The sequence below is a fragment of the Amphibalanus amphitrite genome, unplaced genomic scaffold (genome assembly GCF_019059575.1).
Source record: "Amphibalanus amphitrite isolate SeventyFive unplaced genomic scaffold, NRLGWU_Aamphi_draft 000133F_arrow, whole genome shotgun sequence".
Classification (NCBI taxonomy): domain Eukaryota; kingdom Metazoa; phylum Arthropoda; class Thecostraca; order Balanomorpha; family Balanidae; genus Amphibalanus; species Amphibalanus amphitrite.
Window position 1 is genome coordinate 434,806 of NW_024881628.1, and position 19,516 is coordinate 454,321.

Genomic DNA, 19,516 nt, shown 5'->3' on the forward strand with positions numbered 1-19,516 from the left:
TTCTAATAATAGAGGCTTCTTGGAGGTCTTGGAGTTCTTTACACAAACACGATGATATGCGTGCTATATATTTAACAAACGGAGCACAGCCGCGCACATGAAATGAGGGACAGGTTCGGTGACGCCCGCCCGCAGCAGACACCGGCGCAGCCCGCAGACACGTCATCATGAAGTCAGATCCACGGACAGCTCGCCACAGCATCACCACTGAAACGGGCGGGCAGCCACGACGCCCCAATCGACACCAACACACAATCAATGGGTCCTGAATGATGAGACGCGGCCATTCACAGCGACCGACATAGACACGAGCACAGCGCTACACAAAACACGTCCCCAAAAACGGGTCACAGCTCAAAACAAAACAATATATAGGTGCGTTCTCGGCACGCAGATCAGGTCACCTCAAATTCAGGTCACAGTCTGCAGAGGCCGGCGGCGGGTCAGCCGGCGCGGCGCGGCGCACCGGCCGCCACGGCGGCTCCGGTCCCCAGTCGGCCGGCGGCCAGCCCCGGTACGGGCCCTCCGAGCCGCCGCCGCCGCCGCCTCACTGGTGGTACTGGTACGGGTTGCTCGGCTGCATCTGCTGCTGTTGCTGTTGTTGCTGTTGTTGCTGTTGTTGCTGCTGCTGCTGCTGCTGCTGGGCGAGGCTGGGCTGTCGCAGCTGGTTCATGAGCGTGCCCGGCTGCTGCTGCATCATCATCGGGTGTCGCAGCCGCTGGGGCAGACCGGCGGCGCCCGGCGGCCCGGGCGCCATGGCTCGGTACTGGCCGCCGGCCTGCATAGCGTTCACAGTCACGTTCGGCGCCTGCTGGGGACGGAGTGGCACAATCAGAGGGGACACACAGTCGCAAGATACGAGTCACAACACATACCTATGACCGTATGATCGGTCATTGGCGGACGTCATAGCGGCCGGGGGATTCCACAGTGAACGAACACTTGCCATCACTTGAACACTTGCAGAATTCATCAACGATACCTTTCACATCCGATGCTTAGCGTGCTCCCGCCTATAGGTCACGCTCCGCGGCTCACCTGCATATAGTTTGTGCTGGGCCTCATCTGGCTCATGTAGCCGGTCGGGCCTGGCTGCTGCTGGGACCGCATGGGCATCATGCCGGGCTGCTGCTGCGGCTGCATCATCTGCTGCTGCGGCGCCGGCTGGCCCTGCTGGCCGCCAAAGCCCATCGCTGAAACGCAGGGAGATAGGGTAGAGTTAGTCTTCAAGCTAGAGAGCCTTCACTTCAAGAGAAACCTTCCAGGAAAGGTGTATATTAACCCTCTAGTGCCCCCGGTATCATATCTGTAAGTCAATTTGCAGAAAATTCGCCTGCTAATCATAGAGGTGAAAATTGTTGAAAACCCTGCAGTATCAGAAGTGGTACGTCTTGGCAACCACCTGGTGGCAAAATTTTTAAGTAATGATATCTCAGTTTCCCACCAGGTGATTTTGAAGAGGGTCAGTTTGTCCTTTGCTGAAAGTCAATTTGAGATGCAAGTGTAAATTTAAGCATTTAGAAAACAAAAAAAATTAGTTATTTGGAAAGAAACTTGGTATACTGTGATACAAATGTTCAACATATATCATAGTATGTTGCAAAACATCGCAGCTATTTCAGGGTCAAAGATATGGACCCCTATTTTTGGGGATACTAGATATGATACAGTGGGCATAGCACTCCAATATTTTCTATGATTTTTTCGCCGCTGCAACATACGGTGTGCCAATACCATAGTTTTCTCCGGTGATAAGCATTGCAATGGCCTGTGAGTCATTGCAAATGACGATGGTACAAGATGCATAAATTTGTGAAGTTCGCACCTCTTGCGCCAGATGCTCCAGACTATTCCGCTCCAGACTTAAAATATCATAACGATATTGGTACGCTTATGCCGCCTCTCATCCTTCTCAATCTTCTAACATCTAGCTCTCTATGAGTGGCCTTATGCCTCATACATCTCGACTTTTCTAACGCTCGTAGGAATATGGTTTTGCAACTGTTTGACGATGACAATAGTGAACCTTTTGATCTGCAGGACACTAGCAGACCATATCTTCTAAAACCACGTTAGGAATGACATGCTATCGATGACAAGCTTGTTGATTTCAAGGAACGATCATCCGTGCGAGCATTTATACTCGTGAAACCAAAAATTGAGACTTGATGTTAGGGACAGGAGGATTCAGCGGTCTCTTGCACAATTTCGATATTCCAACAGGGGTTGTGGACGGGCTTATTTATGTCTTGTGGGTCTATGTGTTAGCTGGGCATGGATGAAGACTTGCATTAGCAGCCAGCCAGCATTTTTCATTCATATTGGAGAACGATTCACAATTTGTTTGCGATTCAGATCTCCTCCGTTCATCCCAGTAGTAAGAGATTGAATGTGGAGTGGAAAACTATATCGTCATCTTCAGAGGAAGCTCGCTAAACGGGCTCGCCATGAAGACAGACTCAGGACCGAAGGGCGTGGTTCCTTTGATTTCCTATCTAAGAAGTAGGCAACCATGCACTGCTGCCAGGTTCCAGCAGGTGCCTGACACCTGGCAAGCATTTTCACTGCCAGGTATATCATTTGTTGTCATATATTGACATATGCCGCCAACTATGGTAGCTGAGTGTCACTAAACAAAAAGGATTATACTAAAACATGGATACTACTTTTGTACTGACCATAAGAATAAAAGTTACGGCATTGCGTAATGCGTATGCTCACCTCCATATGAGGTCAATGAACATTGTGCAAGTTCCTGCCGATCGGTACACAGTTACCTGTACCTTTGTTGTCTGACACGTACAACGGTTACTGCACTGGTCAGTGCGCGGCTGTTGTATTGACGCTGATGACATCAGGACCGCACGACCAGTCAAAGTAGTAACTGACGATTCACAGGCTGAGGGTTTCAGTCACCAGGGATTGTCCGGCTATCGTGAAGATAAACCAACATCGTCTTTGGCATTGATCCCGGTCCGTCGGCAGGCTGTCCAGCATTTTGCATCAGAACTGCTTCACTTCAACCACTTACCGCGAGCCAACTGTAATGTCTTCATTTCTATATCAAGTATGCATAACGCATCTACGTTTGAGAAGCATGGCCCACATGTCTGAATTATGAAAAAATTGCACAAGTGCAACGCGCTGTATCGTGGAAATTGAAGGAATAGAAGGCACTCGTAAATAGATGCCTATGATTAGCGTTGTTCCCTAAGCAGTAAGCACCGACTGAAAGGACATTTTGATACAAGAAGAATGCCAATGAAATATTAAGAAAATGTTCTGATAAAAGGTGCACAGTAAAGGATGTCTTGTTGGCATTTTACACATTGTAACTGCCACTTTTATCACTGAAATTTTTGATAATATATATTTTCTCATCTATGTCTTCACTTCCTTCTGTGTGGTCTGATACCACTAAAAATTAGCAAGTGGAATGCCCAATGTATCATATCTGATACAAAATTTATTTCCGAAATTTGAACTGCGAAAAAATATTTGACATCAGATTTCGAACAAGGGACCCAAAATGAGTCATATGTCACAAGGTGTTAATTTTTGGAACCGTGGAACTATGTGTGGGCATTAGAGGGTTAATCTCCTGTCTCAGATAACCCTCAACCCAAGCCTGTACAACGTAATTGGTTGCGATATTTTACGTGGCATCACTCACCGTTTGGGTTTCCCTGAGTCATGAGCTGGTTACTACTCCCCGGTTTCCCTGAGTCATGAGCTGGTTACCACTCACCGTTTGGGTTTCCCTGAGTCAGGAGCTGGTTACCACTCACCGTTTGGGTTTCCCTGAGTCATGAGCTGGTTACCACTCACCGGTTTCCCTGAGTCATGAGCTGGTTACCACTCACCGTTTGGGTTTCCCTGAGTCATGAGCTGGCTCGGCTGGCCCTGTTGCTGCGCCATGTAGGCAGGGTTGTAGCCGGGGTTCATCCCTTGTGGATCACACACGAGGTGTCAGAATTCACGAACGGGTCACATGGGGTACAGTCGTAACAGAAGTTACAATAACATGACACAGTATGTGTCTACGAACATTCTTAATCCAGATATCAATATCGAAGCACCACCAAGATCGTCTACACATTCACCGATAGCGTCATATAAGGCATTCGACAGGCTAAAATGCTAGCCCATCGTCGAGCTGCTGCCCAGAATATGTAGATTTCGACAACCAATTCTGTGAGTAACCGAACACCGAGCGGCCCTACAGCGTGACCCCAATTACAGTTCCCGATGTCGAGAGGCGCCCATCCACCGGGTGACCCCAGTAGCTCGCCGTGCCGGGGCAGGCGGTCACTGACCTTGGTACATGGTCTGCGGCATGGTGGGCCCCGGTCCGGACGGCGGGCCCGGCATCTGACGCGGCGCGTACACAGGCCCTCCCGGGTGCTGGACGCGAATCTGGTCCCTGCTGAGGACAGCACACAGTACCATCAGTTGGGACAGCGCTGCGGGGAAGAAAGGGGGAAAGGAGCAGGGATTGCCGAGCAGAGTGACTAGAAACCATCGATACGGGGCTAGCTTCGTAGGGACAACAAAACCCAAAGGTCAATCAGGTCTAAGAAACCGTGAGATGGTTGAAGATCCCACCACGGTACTCGGACACAACTTTCGCCAAGACATGCTTGACAGTAGTCAGAGACAGGTTAATTCCGGCCGTAATAAGTAGCTCCCTCCCTCCCTCGTCCCCGAGTCCAGCCGCACCTCATCATCTGCTGCTGCCGGAGCAGCTGCTGCTTGTCCTGCATGCTCGGGTGCATGCTCGGGTAGCCCGGCTGCGGCTGCGGCTGCATGAAGCCGCCCGGCTGCCGGTTGCGCAGCATTGTCGTCAGCGCCATCTTGCTGGCCGACGAGGGGAACCGCTGGCCGCCCGCTGTCGAGAGGTTAGGTCAGGTCGGATTAGGTCATCACGAGGCCGGAGAGCCAAGATCAACACTCAGTAGACTAGCCGTGACCAATCATGGGCGGGTTTTCAGTGGTGCGTGATTAAACACTCGCGGCAGAAAGAAGTGAGCGTTATGCAACTGCGAGTATACTAATGGCTATGATGAAGTTCTCAGTCCCCTTGGCACCAAAATCCTTAGCACTGTTCACACGATTCAGCACACAGCTCTGCAGCAATGGCTGTCGCCCGGAGCTCTCACCTGCGCCGATGGCCTGTTGCTGGTGGTAGTAGGGCGCCGGCGGTCCCTGCGGCCCCTGCTGAGGCGGGAACCACTGCTGCTCGGCCGCGTACATCCCGCCGCCCGGACCATACTGAGCCATGCCAGGCATCGGCGGCTGGCGACACGGGCCGACGAGAACATATCGATCAACTGTGGGGTCAATGGCACGGGATGGGGAGCTACTACCACACCGAGCCTAGACAGGACACAATGCTGACTGAGCGTCCCCGGCGGTGCGACTCACGCCAAAATAGCGGCACGCAGCGGCGAACAAGCTCATCGTCTCAGAAAGCTAGCTCAATGTAAAGCCACAATCCTCAGCCCAGCGGCGGCCAAGATGGCGGCGCTCACCGTGTTCATGCGCGGCGCCATGATGCCCGAGTTGCTGAGCTGCCGGTTGGCGCGCTCGCGCTTTTTGCGCGTTCCGCTGCCGCGCGCTCTTTTGGCGCCGCCCCGCGGCGAGTCGCAGCTGGGCACTTCTGCCACTTTGGTCTCCTCTTTCTGCGGGTCAGACGCGGGGGTTGGACGGCGCGACTACACACGTGACGTCATACATGACGTCATGTGAGGTCACGGGCAGCAGGCGAGACGGTGATGCATGCAACGCTCGACATTCAAATGTCAACGAAACAGCTAAGAGTAGTTAGGGCGCCTTTTACGACCTGCCATAGAACACAGAAATAACTACGATCCAAGTACTTCAAGCCCCAGCTGAGGAGTAAACAGAAATGAATCAAGTGTAACATTATAAAATGTCAACTATGTGTGGTACTTTGCTGTCTGTATCAGTCGATCAGCAAAAAATAAACGGCATTTAGCATGAGTGCGTGAGTCACAAACGTATGAATCGTCGACAGACGGCAATGTCACAAAAGAAGAGCCTTGACACGATAAGCCGACTGCAGTGCATTGTTCACGACTTTTAAACGACAAGTTTCAAAAAGTAACATTAAATATCATTATACATCATAAATACATCACAGTACTATCGGCATCGGAAGCAGACAGGCAAGCGAAGCGAAGCAACAAAGCACAGCTAAATCCCACCCTCCTAATGACTGAGCATCAGGGCAAAATATTGGATATGTTTATAATCCTGGGTAGGAATATGTGTATGACAGATGACACTACACAAAATACCTGCGGCTTGGGAGGAAAGACCTGGTGGAAAAGCACTAGATCAAGGTTGTGCTCGAACAAGCTAATGAACAAGGTCGTAAAGGATTATAGACGAACGCACATACAAACCAGAAGCAGTTACTTATGTAAGCAATCGCTTGAAACAAGTTTGAATAGAATCATCACGGAGTATGCATGCCTTTGGCAAAATGAAAGACGGACACAGGTGACCAATAGTCAACAGCTGTTACATTTAAAGTATTAGTAGTAGGCAGTTATATATAGGTCTCTTAAAAGTGCGTTTACCAAGCAACTACTATGGACGTCAAACCCCTTGAGACCCCACTTTTTTGCGACAATTTTTAAACGCGTCAACTTTCGTTGACAATATTCTGGCAATGTTTGTTTCAGAACCTGCCGAAACTTTTATTACTAAGGTATTTGGACGCCAAACGATTATGGAAGGTACTTCTCATTCACTCGTAATGCTAAGGTCAATTCAGGCCCGGGCAGAGGCTTGCGCTCGGCCACACTCGAGCCCCGCCACCAGCGCCATCTGCTCTAAATGCCATCTACCAGCACCCGCTACCGCTACCAGCTACCGCCCACCACCAAGCCTGAATGGAGCGAGAGACACGGGTGACCGGTCGCCGGGCAAGGAGCGCCGGAGGGGTAGGGCGGAGCTTAGCGCTGACGTCATTACTTGGCTCCGCCCCATGAGCGCGTAGCCTCTACCCTAACAGCAGATTCGTTCCGTGAAATTTAACATTACGAGTGAATGAGAAGTACCTTTCATAATCGTTTGGCGTCAAAATACCTTAGTAATAAAAGTTTCGGCAGGTTCTGAAACAGACATTGCCGGAATATCGTCAACGAGAGTTGACGCATTTAAAAATTATCGCAAAAAAGTGGGGTCTCAAGGGGTTTGACGTCCATAGTAGGTCCTAAAACGCAATGCTGTAGTAAGTTGGCTAAGATCTACCACAACAGTATATGCAGAACCATCATCAGGTTCCGACGCTAGCATCTTACTAAAGCTTGATAACTTTAGATCGATCTCACCCCAGCACGTCACACGAACACTAGTATTAGTCAGAACCGTTCCCTCCCCACCCCCGTGCCTAGTGTCCGTCCCGGCGTACCTGTTTCTCCGGAATGGGTTCCAGCTCCTCGGGCGGCAGGGGCGGCCGTTCCAGGTAGTACGTGTCAGACTTGATCATCGCCTGGTGCTGGTGGAACCTGGCCAAGAGCAGATAGGAGGTAAATAGAGTCCCGGTGCCATACAGTTCGGACCAAGGATATGACTGACACCTCGAATGAGAATGCAGAACATAAAACAGTAAAACGAATACACACATACGTGGCTAAATATACTGACCTCATCATTTTGAAGACCTCCTCGTACTTGCTGATGGTGCGCTCGAGTCGGATGGCGCCGAACCAGGACCAGCTGAGGGGCGCCGGGTTGCGGTGTCCCTCGAGCAGGTCCCACGGAGACACCTTCTGTTTGTCCACCAGGATCAGACCCTGCGCGCGGCACGACACCACCGGTCAGGGCGGCGAACTCCGTCGGTGCAAGGGTACAGCCGATCATACCGGCGCGGTGCCAAGAAACGAGAGAGGCACAATGCACACACTACACCAACCAGTATAATCTTCTCAATTACAGACTCCATTTCTCCCTACCCATACTGTGACAATGTTCGTCAGTCGTCACCCCAACTAGTTATACAAAGAAAATTAACGATAGCCTTTCAGAATTGTTCCTGTTTAACTCATTGATATCCGCTGCCCACCGTCTCACCCGTCGTTTCTCGAAGCTCTCGAAGCCGGGCGGCGGCGCCGACTTGAGCTCGCAGTTGACAACCTCCACGGTCTTCTTTGGGATGGGCAGGAACTGTCGCAGGTACTGGATGGACACGCCGCGACGGTCTCCCAGCTCCTGAGAACATACAACGGACAGGGACGATTGTTCATGGGTAATGAATTATAGTTATAGGGGATCGTTTCACACAAAACTGGTGTGACATCCTGTGCCTCGGGACGCACCTTCCGCAGTTTTTTGGCGAGCGTCTGGTAGTGTCGCTTGTTCTCCTCCGGTTTCTCGGCCTGCGCGTCCCCAACGACGGCAGAGTGGATCAGCGTGGCCACCATGTCCAACACGGTGGTGTACAAGTCACTGTGGGACATATAGTGACGTCAGGCCCACCATGTCCAACACAGTGGTGTACAAGTCACTGTGGGACATATAGTGACGTCAGGCCCACCATGTCCAACACGGTGGTGTACAAGTCACTGTGGGACATAATATAGTGATGTCAGTCATCATGTCCAACACGGTGGTGTACAAGTCACTGTGGGACATAATATAGTGACGTCAGACCCATCATGTCCAACACGGTGGTGTACAAGTCACTGTGGGACATAATATCGACACTTTTTTTAAACACCACATATTCTGTTCTCCGGTGAATTTCCGGGAAGCACGAAAGATCTCTTTATAGAAGTGTCCAATCGTCCGATCCTGATCAAATTTGTGTGTTCGTAAGCTTGCTCTGGCAATGCTTGATCTGCCAAGACAGACAAACTTGAGAAAAATCGAGTGACTGTACCTTTTTTGAAGGTTTCTTAACAACTTGTCTGAACTTCACGGGAGAACAAATGTGGGGTTTAAAAAAAGGTGTCGATATAGTGACGTCCGAGCCATCACGTACAACTGACGGTGGTGCACGTAATGCTTAACTAGTTGAAAGAGCGACATTACAAATAACACGACAACCTAATCTTAGTCTCGACCAGGCCAGCAGTTATCCATAACTCCCGTCCACCCCAAATCCGCCCATCGCTCCCATCCCGTCCCACTGGCCACTACCCAGCCTGTCAGGCCACCGACCTGTTGTTGTACAGCGTGACCACGCCGTTGGTGACCAGCTGAGCGAGCAGCAGCACCCAGGTGTCGGTCATGCTCAGGTTACCCCGCTGGATGGCGTCGAACACACCGCCCAGCAGGCTGAACCGCAGGTGCAGCGCGCTGTGCACGTGCGCACCCGTCTTGTTCTCGTCCGGAAACACAGTCTCCTTCTGCGGCGGGAGGAGACGGGACATGAATGAGGGGGGGGGGAGACGGTGAACGTGGGACCATACCGCAGGCGGGTGGCTTAAAGGGACTATCCCACCTTCTAAAATGTTGTTAAAACCAGTTAAATTGTGCCCGACTTTATAGATTGGATGACCAGGAACACGGTTCTAGCATTTATTTTTCATTAAACATCTTAGGCTTCCCATATTCCAAACACAAACATTCAAATATGTGACGTCACAGCCCAAAATTACCTCCTTCCCCAGGCCACATTACTGTCATAAAGCTGACTCTTTACTCTGTAGGCACCACTACAAAGTTCAGACCAAGTTTTAAGCGATTTTTCAACGAACAAACCCATTTAAATCAGAATGACTAAACGAGGTGACGTCACACTAACGGTCGCTCCATGTTGAAGATAGGGCCTTGTACAAGGCCCATTTTCAAATGAAGGGAACGAATTTCTTCAACACCAAGAGGCCGCGGGGGTTGCAACCTAGATAGATAGTGGTTTCTGAACCTCGCCGCAAACTTGGCTATCTCAACTCAAACCCCATGTTAAAGGTGGGATAGTCCCTTTAATCACCGTAAAAAAGTTAATGTCAATAGGCGAATAGCAAACCAGATTATGAAGACGAAAACCGCAAGTAAGGTTATAAAGCCAAGTGTTTAGTTTACCTTATTACTATCGGCTGTTTTCCGCTTCTCATCCTTATCTTTCGGCTCCTGAAACGAGGAGACAGCAATGATACAACCAAACATGATAACTGAAAGTGACAAACAACCTCGCCAAATCAGCTTCGAAGTAGAGAAACACGGAATGTGATATAGGAACGCTCCAGCTTTTAAAATCCTAAAATGGCTACTGCTCAGCGGAACCACACAAAGTAGCGTTCATTTACTTCTCGCTCCAACCAGCCTTCTTTTATCAGTTCACCGCGTCACTCACGTCCTTTCCGTCCCTGCTGATGAACTGCTGGAACTGGACCTGCAGCGACGACACCAGGTCGTCTCGCTGCTCCTCCTGGCCGCGCACACAGCTCAGCACCAGCTGCTTGAACGGCTGGTGCGCCGACGGGCCCGGGGGCGGCGTCGGCGGGCCGGCCGACCCGGCGCCCGAGCCGCCGCCGGCCTGCGAGGAGCTCTTCTTGACCCAGCCGGCCGACTCGAGCACCTGGGTGGCCGCCTGGAGGATGCAGGCCTGCGCGTCGGCCGGCAGCTTGGCTACCAGCGGCGGGACCAGCCACACGAACGACGGCCGCTCGTCGCCGCCGGCACTGAGGGATGAAGAAACTATTTTATTACACTGATAGCGACATATAATGATTTAAGACTGGCCGGTGGTCCGTGCCTCTTCGTTTCTGGGTCCGTCACATGCGCCTCCTCGCGACAGACTACCTCTGGTTAAAGTCATCGACGTACCCAGACCGTTCAAGAGCGCACTACGCGCGTGCTGCTCAGCGCTCACCATAGTCAGCCGCCCCAGCCTCAGCGTACCCAGCGGTATTATCTATCTGAGTAAAAGGTATTCGCCCGGGCTAATCGAGCAGATTCGGCCAAAGACCGAGAGAGACAGACGGACCCATGAAAAATAACGTCCCGTCGGCTCCTAACCGAAAATCTCACTAACCAGTGTGTACGCGTTCAGTTCCACTCACCTGCTATGTATTCGCTGCGAGCCCTCCCCTCCCTGAAAGGCGTCGATTGTCGCTTTGGCCAGCGTGTGTAGCCACTGGTTATGTTTGTCGGCGCTCGCTCTTCCCGTCTGCTGGTAGAGCAGACGCAGGTCCAGCAGCGCCACACGGATGGTCCACTGGTCGAGCGTCTCCAGTATGCGACTGCACACCTGTCGGTCGCCCGGCGAGTCGTCTACGTAGAAGGCGTGGTTGTCCGGGTGGACGATCATGTGGAACAGCCGGCGCGCCTGGTGGAATGCCGTGGAACGTTAGTCGTGGACCGGTGGAGGGTGAAGTGTGGCCAGTAACACAGTCTTGTTGTCGCCGGTACGTTTTTCCGCACATGTAATTGATATTTCTAAAGCACGCCTCACTCCTGTGGCTTACTCAGAGAACATAACCGAGTCGGCTGATATTTCGGCACCAAGTTCTGAAGCATTGCAATTTGCATATACACGTGCAACAAATATTTATCATCATACGCAACAATCTTCAAATAAACCTTGTTTCCTATCAAATCGAAAATATCTTAAAACCTAAAAGCAGCCTCAGCATCAACCAGTTTCAGACAGTAACTTTATATGGAAAAGGCACTTTCCTCCCTTTCCCATAGTACTGCCTCACACTGACCTGTTTAGCGGACAGCATGCGGTCGAGCAGGCCGATGTCGTCATCCCCTTCACCAGAGTGGGACTTCTTCTCCATGGATACGATCTCGTCCGGCGAGCTGATCAGCTTCTCACGCACCCACGGCTGGCCGCAGATCTGCTTCAGCATGTGACGAGCGAACTCGGACAGGCCGGCCTTGTTCAGGCCCGACGACGACCGGCTGCCGAGGGGATCTCGGGTCAGACAATATGGTCACGGACATAGGTCACCGGTGACAGGGTCAGATAAGGTCATCGAAAGAGGTTAGATGTCAAATAGCAGAGGTTAACGACAGGTGTTAGAGGCAAGTAACACTACGCCCATTAAAAAAGGGCACTGGGAATTCAATAATGGCTGTGTCGTGACAAAAATGCTTTCCAGATTGTGTTCGGTCAAAATACAAGTCTCAAAAGTCTCGTCAGTCCAAGCTTCAATGACCCTAGTTTGATTTCAGCACATCACCCCAGTCCCCCCAAGTGCCAGCACCCAGTCAGGTCCGTCTCACAGCCCGCGTCCGTACCCGATATCGTCTGGCTCGCCGTGGTGGTCCGAGGTGCCCAGGATGGCGCTGATGCTTAGCTCACCGCTGCCGCCCTTGCCCTCCGGGCGGCCGGAGCCGTCGCCCACGGTCGCGTCTACTAGGAATATGATGGCCTGGGGAGAACCGAAAACATTACATTACTGCATACTCTAACGCCCGAATCATGGACACAGAGTCATCGGAAGAATAGATCTAAAAAAACACACACACACACACACACACACACACATGCGAAACGGACGTGAAAGCCGTAACTAGCAATGTGTGGCGATGGTCGATAAATTACTCATTCACTTGAGACTGATGCATTCGTGTCTCGAATCTTATCCCAACACAACACAATATCGAAAGTAACGTATCCTGATACTCAGCCGTCCAATGATATCCATACACTCAACTCTACTGAATCTCATGCCATCCACCCAGCGGCCAGCCAGTCCATATGCCTGATTCTCCAACCTTGAGCGCACCGAGCAGCGCCGGCACGAGCAGGTTGTCCTGGGTGGCCATCAGCAGGTGCCTGTCGCAGCTGTACTTGAGGCTGCACGGCTGTCCGTCCGACGGCACCGTGCCGCCGGCGGTCGTGTCGTACCAGCTGGGCTGCGGCTGCTCCGAGGGGATCCACAGGTGGCCAAACAGCCGTAGCATCAGACGCGCTCCTGACTCGCGCTCCCGGTAACCCTTGACTGCGGAGCAAAGTCAGTCGAGTCACAGACGGGATCCTGCTATATGGCGAAGCATGTCCAATGTATCTATAATAGATACATTGGATACATAGATACACTGAATCCATAATAATTATGGATTCAGTCAAGTGGATGACAGCTTTTTACGACATACTAAGAGGTCGGGGAAAGCTGGGATTCGGAGGCCAGCATTTCACATTGAAGAACGCAAGTGGCAATACGCTGGGAGGTAAAACAAGACAAATTACCGCTAGTAAATAGTCTCTTCAATCACTCCAGATACACGTCTTCTGAAACATCATAATCACAAGTCTATTTGATGCATGTTTCCGATAACTCGGTTCCAGCTCGGACAGCCAATATCCCGGCCATGACTCTTCTGCGTCACTTACGGCAGAGACACTCGGCGCCGAACCGAATGATGCGCTCCATGTAGATGCAGTGCCGGGCGGCCAGCACGGTCATAAAGAGCGCCAGACTGCGGTGAGTGGAGGCGGCAGTCATGTCCACGGCCGCCAGAACGTCCAGCCAGCTGTCAGAGCCGCCGCAAGCCGCGTGCAGCATCGCTGAGGGGAGAGGCGGGACAGAGTGTAAAATAACGATAAAAAAAACTCCAAAGGATGCTTTCATCATAAAACTTCACTAAATATCCGCCTAAATGTTGTAATTGACACAAACACCGCACCCGCAATATTCAAACTGTTAACTAATCAATCGTTCCCACAGCTATCCTGTCAGTGCTAAGCAGCAGCAGCCCTCGGGCACTCACCGAGCCACTCTGGAGAGAGGGCGTTGCAGCGCGCCGTCGCCTCGGCCGCCAGCACGGCCAGGTCGTTGAGCCGCTCGCTGTCGGCCGTGCTGCATGCCTCGATCACCACGTTGCACACGAAGCTGTAGCGGTTGGCGCCGCTCTCGTTGAGCGCTCGAACCGCCGACGGCTCGATGGGCCGCGTCGGCGCCGTCAGGTACTCGGCCATGAAGGCGGCGTTGCGACTGAACGACGCGCCGCTCGCCTTCAGCGGCGTGTTGAACAGCTGCTTCAGCTTCTGGTAGGCGTTGCTGAAGCTCTCGAAGCGCGCCTCGTAGTGCTTGGACTTGAGGAAGCTGCAGCTGCTGTAGAGGTGCACCAGGTGCGCCAGGATGCAGCGCTCGGCGGAGGAGCAGTCGGTGTGGTTCCTCACGTGCTTCACAACCTTGCAGAGGCCCTCGAAGATGGAGGCCGTCTGGTCCTGCGATACTGCCAACGGGAGATAATGAACGAATAGTCAAGCGAGGAATGTGCATAAGTCAAACGAAGGATAAGCACAGTAAGTATCCTTCAAAACAGGAAATGCACCAAATCCTAAATAGACAGCTGCCAACATACTTCACCCATCAGTTCCCTCCAAGTCCAGCATCAAAACAGACTACCATTAGTTCCATAGCGTACTCACATATGAGGGTGCTGTGGTAGCGCCGGCACGCGCCGACGATATAGAGCGCCATCGAGGTGGCGAACGTGCCGGCGCGCACCGAGTTCTTGCTGTGCAGCTGTCCCTCCACGTCGGGCAGTTCGCGCAGCATGTTGACGCAGCTGTCGAGCAGGTCCCGGATGTTCATCGCCAGCTCCATCAGGTCGAACAGGAAGCTGACGTGCTCCACCACCGGCAGGTAGTTGGAGCTGCCGGCGGCGAAGGCGGCCAGCATCTCCACCACCTGGGTGGCGCACTGGTGCGTCACCTGGTGCTGGTCGAAGAACGAGAGCGCCTGGAACCGCTGCACCACCGCCTCGAACGGAAACTCGCCGCGGCTCTGGCGCTTCACCTTGCCGCCCTCGGACACGTCGATCGAGAGTTTCTTGCCGAACAGCTTCATGATCTCCTTGCTGGTCTTTTTTACGGCGTGGCGCGCCTCGTCACGCGCCCGCTTGACGCCGAACAGCAGGATGTGACGCTGCTTGTCGTCGTCTGTGTACGCGTCGTCCTGTCGGGGAACAGAGACGTTAGTTGAAGTAGCAGAGAAGTAAACATTGTACAATAATGATGCTCTAGTGCAAATGATACGAGTCATTCATTCCACCATTTACCACAGCGCCAAAAATATTATTTCACGAAAACATCAGGGGCTGAAACTTTGATGATCATACTTTAGTCAACTTCACATGTTTCCAGATCATTTCCCATCTCCCCGCTCGTCAGTGTCAAGCTACCTGCGGCAGCGGAAAGTGAGTGGTGTAAATCAGGTGTCGGTTCCGCCTCCGTCCCTCCAGCTTCTCCGAGTGACCGCCGCCCAGCGAGAAGGCCTCCCGCGGACTGTCCGGGTTGTCCATATCGGCGTTGGTCGACTTGATGTGCTGCACCAGCTTGTCTAAGTCGTCGTCAATGTCCAGCTTGTCGTCGTCATAGTGTTCGGGACGCGCGAAGGCGGCCGCCGACTGGGCCGGACTGGCCGGGTTGGTGCGCAGCTCGCCGCGCGAGATGAGCGTTCGTAGGTACTGGTCGTGCGAGAACACGTCGTGTCGGGTCAGCTCCAGAAAGAGCAGCACCAGACTGGCGAACGCCGGCCGGCTGCGGCCGCCCAGACCCACTGAGTCCAGCACCGGCGCCGACGTGTCCAGGAAGCGGAACAACAGGCTCTGGTAGATGTAGGCCGGGTACGAGCCCGAGCACACCGACTCGCGGTCGTCGCCGTCGCCCTCGGACGCCGTCAGCTCGGCCTGGCGTTTCTCCAGCAGCATGGCCACGGCCGGCGCTCGGTGCTCGCCCAGCCGCTGCGCCGACACGGCCCACTCGCACAACAGCTGAACGATCGCGTCGTCCGACGGCGCGCCCTCGGACGCGTCCCGGCTCGCCGGCGGAAAGATGCGCGCGTACAGCGTGTCGAAACTGTTGGCGTCGTCGGCGCGGTGCCACTTGTGCTGGTCGAGCGCGTCCAGGGCGGCCAGCACGCGGCCCACCGTCAGCTCGGTGGCCGTCTGTACGGACCAGCGCAGGTCCGAGGCGCGGCTCCGCTCCAGCACGTCGTCCTCGACCCGGCGCAGCCGCTGGCGCCACTCGGCGTTGGCGGCGCTCGGCGGCAGCGGCAGGCCCGACGGCAGGCACGGCAGCAGGTCCAGCGGCGAGCCGCCCAGCGGAGAGCTGCTTGGCGGCGCGCCCTTGCCGTCGCCCAGACAGTTCCACACCAGCGCCGTCGGGTTCTTGTAGAGGATCGTCTGCAGCACCGAGCTCAGGCCGTACACGATGCTCTCGTAGAAGTTGCAGTTGACCAGTCGGATGAAGGCGGCCACCAGCGGGTTGCTGTGCACGGGCTGCGCCGGCGGCGGCGGCGGAGCGCCGCCCTCCGCGCCAAACACCGGACTCTGCGGCCGCCCTTCGGACGCCTCCATCTCGGCAATCATGTAGTTGAGCTTCTTGCACGAGTAGTAGGCCAGCTTGCGCGCCAGCAGCTCGGAGCGCGTGAACTCGCTGACGTACTGCAGCAGCAGCGGCACCACCAGCTTCAGCAGGCCGTCGTCGTGGGCGCGCGCCCGGAACACGTCCAGCACCCACTCGAGGAACGTCTCTCGGTCGAGCAGGCCCTGCTCGTACATGACGCCGGCCAGCTGCGTGCCGTACTGCCACTGGCGCAGCGCCACCTTCTGCTCCTCGGACGAGCCGCCGCCCAGCGGCGAGAAGCCCGACACGGGCGGCGTCCACGAGTAGTGCTCCTCCAGGCGCGCCAGCTGCTCCTTCAGGAACCGCTCCAACGTGTGCGTCCACTCCTGGGTCTGGTCAGGCAGCTGCCGCTTCGACTTGTTCTTCGTCTCGGCCACCGCCATATAGTAGGCCGACGACATCTTGATGAGCCAGCAGGCGCGCACCGTCGGCACCGAGTAGTCGCACAGCTTGCTCAGAATCTCGTCCTTTTTGTTGAAGATGGGCACCTTCTTGGCCAGCACCGTCAGCGGTTTGTTGCCCACCAGGTCCTTCAGCCATATCTCAGCCGCCTTGGGCCTGGTGGGTACTGGCCAGTAGTTGTCTCGGTGGGAGATCGGCTGTTTCTTTTTACCAGTCTCCGGGAGTGTGTTGATCTCGATCTTCTTCAACAGCACCGCCGAGAAGTTCTCCAGCATCTGGGGAACAAAAAATAGAAATGAAACACCAAATGCAACGTCTCAAGTGCAACATGCAACGTCTCGATGCAAAAGTCTTACCTACACGATATGTTACAGCCCCGAGGCCAAAAACACGCAAAGGGAAGTTTGTTGAGCACATCCCACCCTCCTACCTAAATGTGTGCTTCCAGGAATAAATTTAGAATTTCAAATCCAGCGTGTGAACATGGCCGGGGCGGAGCTCACCGACGTCAGTTGACGTGCATGGCAGCCGCTGCCAATGGTTATCCTCGTCAGGCGTAAAAAGCGATGCCAAATTGGAGCCTACGGGGCTCTTCTAGCCTCACAAAGTCATCATTTAGTATGACATAGTATGCAAATGTTTATAATGATAAAGAAACATGTCATAAAACACTTCACAAGAAGAAGCAATAGGTCCTTTTATCTCTGCAGAATCCAAAAACAAGTAAGATTCTGTAAGGCTACGGACTAACGAATCTGAGAATTCAAGCTTTCAGGTTGTGAGTAACAAGACTGTTATCCTCCTGTGCTGTGGTGAAGGTCAAGAAGGAAGGGGTACTGTAAGAACTCAGATGTTAGTGAACATGTATTGCTCCAATTGAGAGCTTGTTAATGCATCTTTTTTCACATAACTTAGTGGTGACTGGTGATGGCAACATAAGGAAAAAATAGATTAATGTTGCCATCACTAGGATGCTACATGATATGGTGACATAGTTAGAGGGATTTAAGGGCAAAGTATTGCCCAGCCAACTAATGACACTCAGTGTCCTGCCAAGTTCCCAGCCAGGTAGCCAATACAAACAACATCTAATTAGTTGAAATGTGCTGAGAGGTTTCACAGATCAGCATGAAAAGCCTGAATGTAACAGCAGCACACCCCTTTGTGAGCATCACTAAGAGTGCGAAAGAAAAGAAAATGGGACACAGTAGGTACAAAAAGCACTTGGTTCATTACACAGAACAATTAATACAGATATAATCAAGGTCAATAAGATAGCTTTTTTTCAAACTCAATTACTCAGTCATGAAAGACTGACATTACATTGGCAGTATTCCAGTAACCTGTCAAACATGAATCGCTTGAAACTCTTACCTTACTAGCATTGATGTTAAAATTCTTCCCAGAGCCATACTCATCAGAGGTGCAGGGTGATGCATTGAAGCCTTGTTTCACACTGACTGAGGTCAGTTCATCCTGAAAAAGTTGATCAATGTCACCTATATGAGTCACCAACAGTCAGCCTAATTTGTAACCTTCCTATGATTAAGTAACCTTCACAGTGCCAAATAACATTAACATCTGCAAATTTGAAGAGGCAAAGAAAGATATACCACATTTATAGTAGACAGACAAGAATTAGGGCATATCAATAAGAGCTTTGTCACTATTTTATCTCAAATCCGTATAACCACTGTCATGTTGTTAATCTTAAGCAAGTTTTCTTTATCATTTAAAATTAAACTGCATGCATTTTCTAGTGACCAAAAGCTAAGGACACTGCTAGTGCTGTTACAAAGTATCAAAAATAACTCACAAACACTATTCAGGCTATTAGTCTCTCTAGAATAACTACACACCTCTTTTTGGTTTGGAACTTGAGGATATACATCTGGCGGTCCCAATCTTGATTTTCGCAGAGGTTTATCTTCACAGTTTACAACAAATGCCATCTTTTTAGCTAATGCTCAGTGATATTCTGAAAAACAGCTCACTTCAGAATCATTGGTTACAGCCTACAGGCAATGCACACAGAATATAAGCACTCTTCTAGTGATATAAATTGTATCCTACAATGAATCTGATAAAGATTGCACCTGCCACAAAACATATACACAATTCTAACGTAGGTGGGCACCCTATAGGTAGAGCCATATGTACCATTTTACTTTCTAGTCATATTGATGATAACCAAGATTCAAAAGAAAGTCCAGACTCACTCCTCTTGGGTATAGTAGCAAAGTAGGCATCACGCTTTTGTTTTTGCAGCCACGGAAAGGTGCTATACCTGGAGATGCTTATTTCTAGTCAAACCAAACCAAATGAAAACAAGATGAAGCACCATACCCATCCGACCAGTCAGCTGCTAACCTAAGGCTTTCTATAGGTACTATTATTGCATAACTTACACGCTGTTGCAAGCGGCGGGCAAGTTGAAGTGTGAGGGTGGGAGTAATAATACCACCTCAACCTGCCTTGCCCGGGACTCAAGTCTCGGACCCAAGTTGCTGGAGGCGAGGATCTTATCCTCGATCTTATCTCTAAGCCAGAACGCTTCCCCAAATCAAAATGACATGTCACATTTAAGCCAATTTTTGATATATTTAGAAATTCAAGCACACCCTCCCCCACAAAAGCCTATGCGTTGCAAGCTGTGTTGTTTACTAAGCGGCTTCAGTACAGCAAAGTGGCGCAGCATCTGCGCCATTTAATGGAAAGTTTTGTGGTATATGACGCCAATATCAATTTTTTATGTTAAATTCATAGCTTAAA

General features: G+C 52.0%; 1 protein-coding gene across 3 annotated transcripts; it reads right to left on the reverse strand.

The window, feature by feature from the left end:
* Nucleotides 1-52: 52 nt before the first annotated feature.
* On the reverse strand, nt 53-19,378 carry LOC122382083 (mediator of RNA polymerase II transcription subunit 12-like). Of its 3 annotated transcripts, none has more exons than XM_043367000.1 (25): nt 19,153-19,378; nt 18,604-18,722; nt 18,119-18,220; nt 15,118-17,019; nt 14,363-14,891; nt 13,699-14,166; nt 13,322-13,495; nt 12,703-12,929; nt 12,223-12,356; nt 11,685-11,883; nt 11,037-11,302; nt 10,328-10,655; nt 10,057-10,104; nt 9,193-9,380; nt 8,349-8,478; nt 8,104-8,241; nt 7,678-7,826; nt 7,442-7,538; nt 5,532-5,681; nt 5,160-5,295; nt 4,720-4,888; nt 4,317-4,423; nt 3,864-3,947; nt 1,039-1,193; nt 53-811 (listed from the first exon to the last, which is right to left on the reverse strand). In XM_043367000.1, exons 2-25 carry the CDS (start codon nt 18,694-18,696, stop codon nt 548-550), a joined length of 6,237 nt encoding a protein of 2,078 aa, XP_043222935.1. In that variant the 5' UTR covers nt 18,697-18,722; nt 19,153-19,378; the 3' UTR covers nt 53-547. The 3 variants fall into 3 exon arrangements, with proteins under 3 accessions (XP_043222935.1, XP_043222933.1, XP_043222932.1); XM_043366998.1 differs by having other exon boundaries at nt 53-808; nt 4,317-4,426; XM_043366997.1 differs by having other exon boundaries at nt 4,317-4,426; nt 19,153-19,377.
* Nucleotides 19,379-19,516: the final 138 nt, after the last annotated feature.

Bases quoted from the DNA above. Each gene is read 5' to 3' on its own strand.
- LOC122382083 (XM_043366997.1), bottom strand. From the start codon at position 18,696: ATGGCATTTGTTGTAAACTGTGAAGATAAACCTCTGCGAAAATCAAGA. The intron at 11,303-11,684 runs GTCAGTGTGAGG...GCATTCCACCAG, and splicing joins GCATGCTGTCCGCTAAACAG to GCGCGCCGGCTGTTCCACAT. The intron at 10,656-11,036 runs GTGAGTGGAACT...TTCATCCCTCAG, and splicing joins TCGCAGCGAATACATAGCAG to TGCCGGCGGCGACGAGCGGC.